This window comes from Mesoplodon densirostris, chromosome 2 (assembly GCF_025265405.1).
Source record: "Mesoplodon densirostris isolate mMesDen1 chromosome 2, mMesDen1 primary haplotype, whole genome shotgun sequence".
NCBI classification, from domain to species: domain Eukaryota; kingdom Metazoa; phylum Chordata; class Mammalia; order Artiodactyla; family Ziphiidae; genus Mesoplodon; species Mesoplodon densirostris.
Genome location: NC_082662.1, coordinates 47,115,445 through 47,117,878, shown reverse-complemented (window position 1 = coordinate 47,117,878; position 2,434 = coordinate 47,115,445). Strand labels below are relative to the sequence as shown.

General features: G+C 52.1%; 1 protein-coding gene across 1 annotated transcript; it reads right to left on the bottom strand.

Moving 5' to 3' along the window:
• Positions 1 to 282: 282 nt before the first annotated feature.
• On the bottom strand, positions 283 to 686 carry LOC132480024 (transcription and mRNA export factor ENY2-like). Its single transcript, XM_060083862.1, has one exon. The coding sequence runs from the start codon at positions 592 to 594 to the stop codon at positions 289 to 291; it is 306 nt and encodes a 101-aa protein (XP_059939845.1). The 5' UTR covers positions 595 to 686; the 3' UTR covers positions 283 to 288.
• Positions 687 to 2,434: the final 1,748 nt, after the last annotated feature.

Here is a 2,434-nt window from a genome sequence, read left to right as displayed (position 1 = left end):
GCGCGTGGGCTCTCTCTAGTTGCAGCGAGCAGGGGCTACTCTTCGTTGCGGTGTGCGGGCTTCTCATTGCGGTGGCTTCTCTCGTTGAGGAGCAAGGGCTCTAGGCGCGCAGGCTTCAGTAGTTGTGGCTCATGGGCTCTAGAGCTCAGGCACAGTAGTTGTGGCGCGCGGGCTTAGTTGCTCTGTGGCATGTGGGATCTTCCCGGACCAGGGATCGAACCCATGTCCCCTGCATTGGCAGGCAGATTCCCAACCACTGCACCACCAGGGAAGCCCTCTAATTCAATCTTAAAGTCTGGCATGCTGAGCAAGGAATGTTCTTATTCTTTGTAGGAGTTCCTTCTTTACACTGTCAGGTACCAGGGCTCTGCCCTTTGGTGTGATTTCAGCCACCAAGTCATCAACATTAACGTGTTCTAGTCCTTTTCCTTTAATTACCTCTTTACAGTGTGCCTTCAACTGATCCTTCCAGCCACATTCAATTAATTTAGCTCTCAGCAACTCTTTGAGGCGTTCTCTTTCTCCAGTTTCTATCAACTTTTGGTTAATCGCTGCTCTCATCTGCTCATCTTTGTTCATCTTACTAACCACCATCACCGCGGGCGAGGGCCGTCCCTTCCCAGCGACAAAATGACCCTTGTGCTGACGACCGTCACCTACCACACTCTTCAGCTGCCCGGACCTAGACCCTCCGTGGAGCCTTCTCCTTGTGTTCACGAGAATGAACTCCAGGCTGGGGCACTCTGGACAGGAGGTGAGGGAGGTGTAGCAGGAACCGGGGAAGGGGCGGAGCGTCAGCGTCCTCGCCCCAGCCATCCCTGGCACGATCTTGCTTTGTATATTTTTGTACTTCCCAGTGTCCCTGGCTCGGGGCTCAGCACATAATAGGTACTTTCTAGACAGAACTAAACCCATCCAAGAAATTGCCTAAAACCCATTTTGCTACAAGGTGGCTCAGGACGTCAGAAGGCATCCTCAGAAGATGTAAAAACACATTTGATTTTAAACTTAAAGCCTCTTCCTTCTTCCTGAGAACCTCTCTGTTTGCTGGCTCTGCTATGCTAATAACATCAGGAGTAATCATCTTTTTCGAGTTACAAAATGTTACCCCAATTACTACCTCCTCAGAGCCTCCACACAACCTTCACAGTAGTGACTCTCCATTGTCCAGAGGTGTCAGAACTGTGGGCTCGGCCAACACGGACGGACAGCCCAGCAAATGATTCCCCATCAGTTCCCTCATTTAACATCCTCATTTCACAGACAGACTCAGAGAGAGAATATCATCTGCCCAAGGTCCACCAGCGGGGCCCTGAGCCAGGCTGAAGCCAAGTCTCCAGGCCCTGGATTTTGCACTCCTCCCATGGAAGCCCCCAATGCCCTTGAGGAAACTTCTGCTAAAACTGGGGCTGACCAGCCTGGGCCTGAGCCTCTCTGGGCAGAATTACCCAAGGAATTGACCCGAGGTACCTCCTTAAAATCCCAGGACCCAGTGGGCAGGAAGGGGATGGGCTGCATGCTCAGCATCCATTTGAACGTCCCTGGGCATGGTGTGGAGGACAGTGGGGCAGCCCCCAGACTCCCAGCAGCTGTGGGGAACACAGAAACAGAGCTGCAAGCCAGGGAGAGGAAAAGGGATCCTCTGGCATTCTTGGCAAGCACAACCTCCTGGGTTGAGCCCATGGACCTGAAGCCTCATTCCTTTAAGTGCCACCTTCTGGAGGCCTGGCCCCCACCAACCTGATCCCAGAGCCCAGGATTTCTGCCCCCCAGTTTCTGGCACCTGAGTGAACGAGTGGTCATCTTAGCCTAAGCTTGTAATTCACCTCTCCTTCCCCTCTTCCACCCCACCTGCCTGTCCCTCCACATTCTGGTCACTCAGTTACTCACTTGTTCTGTTCCTTTCACCACTGTTGCTGTACACTGAAGGTCCACAGGTGAATGATGATCATTCCCTGAGCCGGAGGAGAGGCGCTCACATTCCTTTGGGGGAAATGCACACAGGACCACACCCATGCACAGAGGCCAACAGCAATAGGTCATGGTCAGGGAGAGGCAGAGGGGCCACCAGGGGATTTCTAGCCCAGACCAGGAGCCCAGAGATGGCTTCCTGGGAAGGCTTTCCCAGGCTGGATTTTAGAATATTAGAAGTCTGTCACAGGAAGAGCCTTTAGGGCAGAGGATTTCACACCAGTGTAAGCAACATGGCGTAAGGATTTCTGCCCAGATTATTTCCCAGTGCCTAGAACAGTGCTTGGTACATAGTAGATGCTCAATAAACATGTCCTGAAAGAAAAAAAAGGAAGGGAAGGAAAGAGGGAAGAAGGGAGGGAGGGAGGAATAGAGAGAGAGAGGGAGAGGAAGAAAGAATGAGTATAGGGTGGATGTGTAAAATAGCTTGGTGTATTCTGGGAACTGAAAGTACAGTAGTTGC

Excerpts from the sequence above, each read along its gene's own strand:
- LOC132480024 (XM_060083862.1), bottom strand. The coding sequence starts at position 594 with ATGGTGGTTAGTAAGATGAACAAAGATGAGCAGATGAGAGCAGCGATT.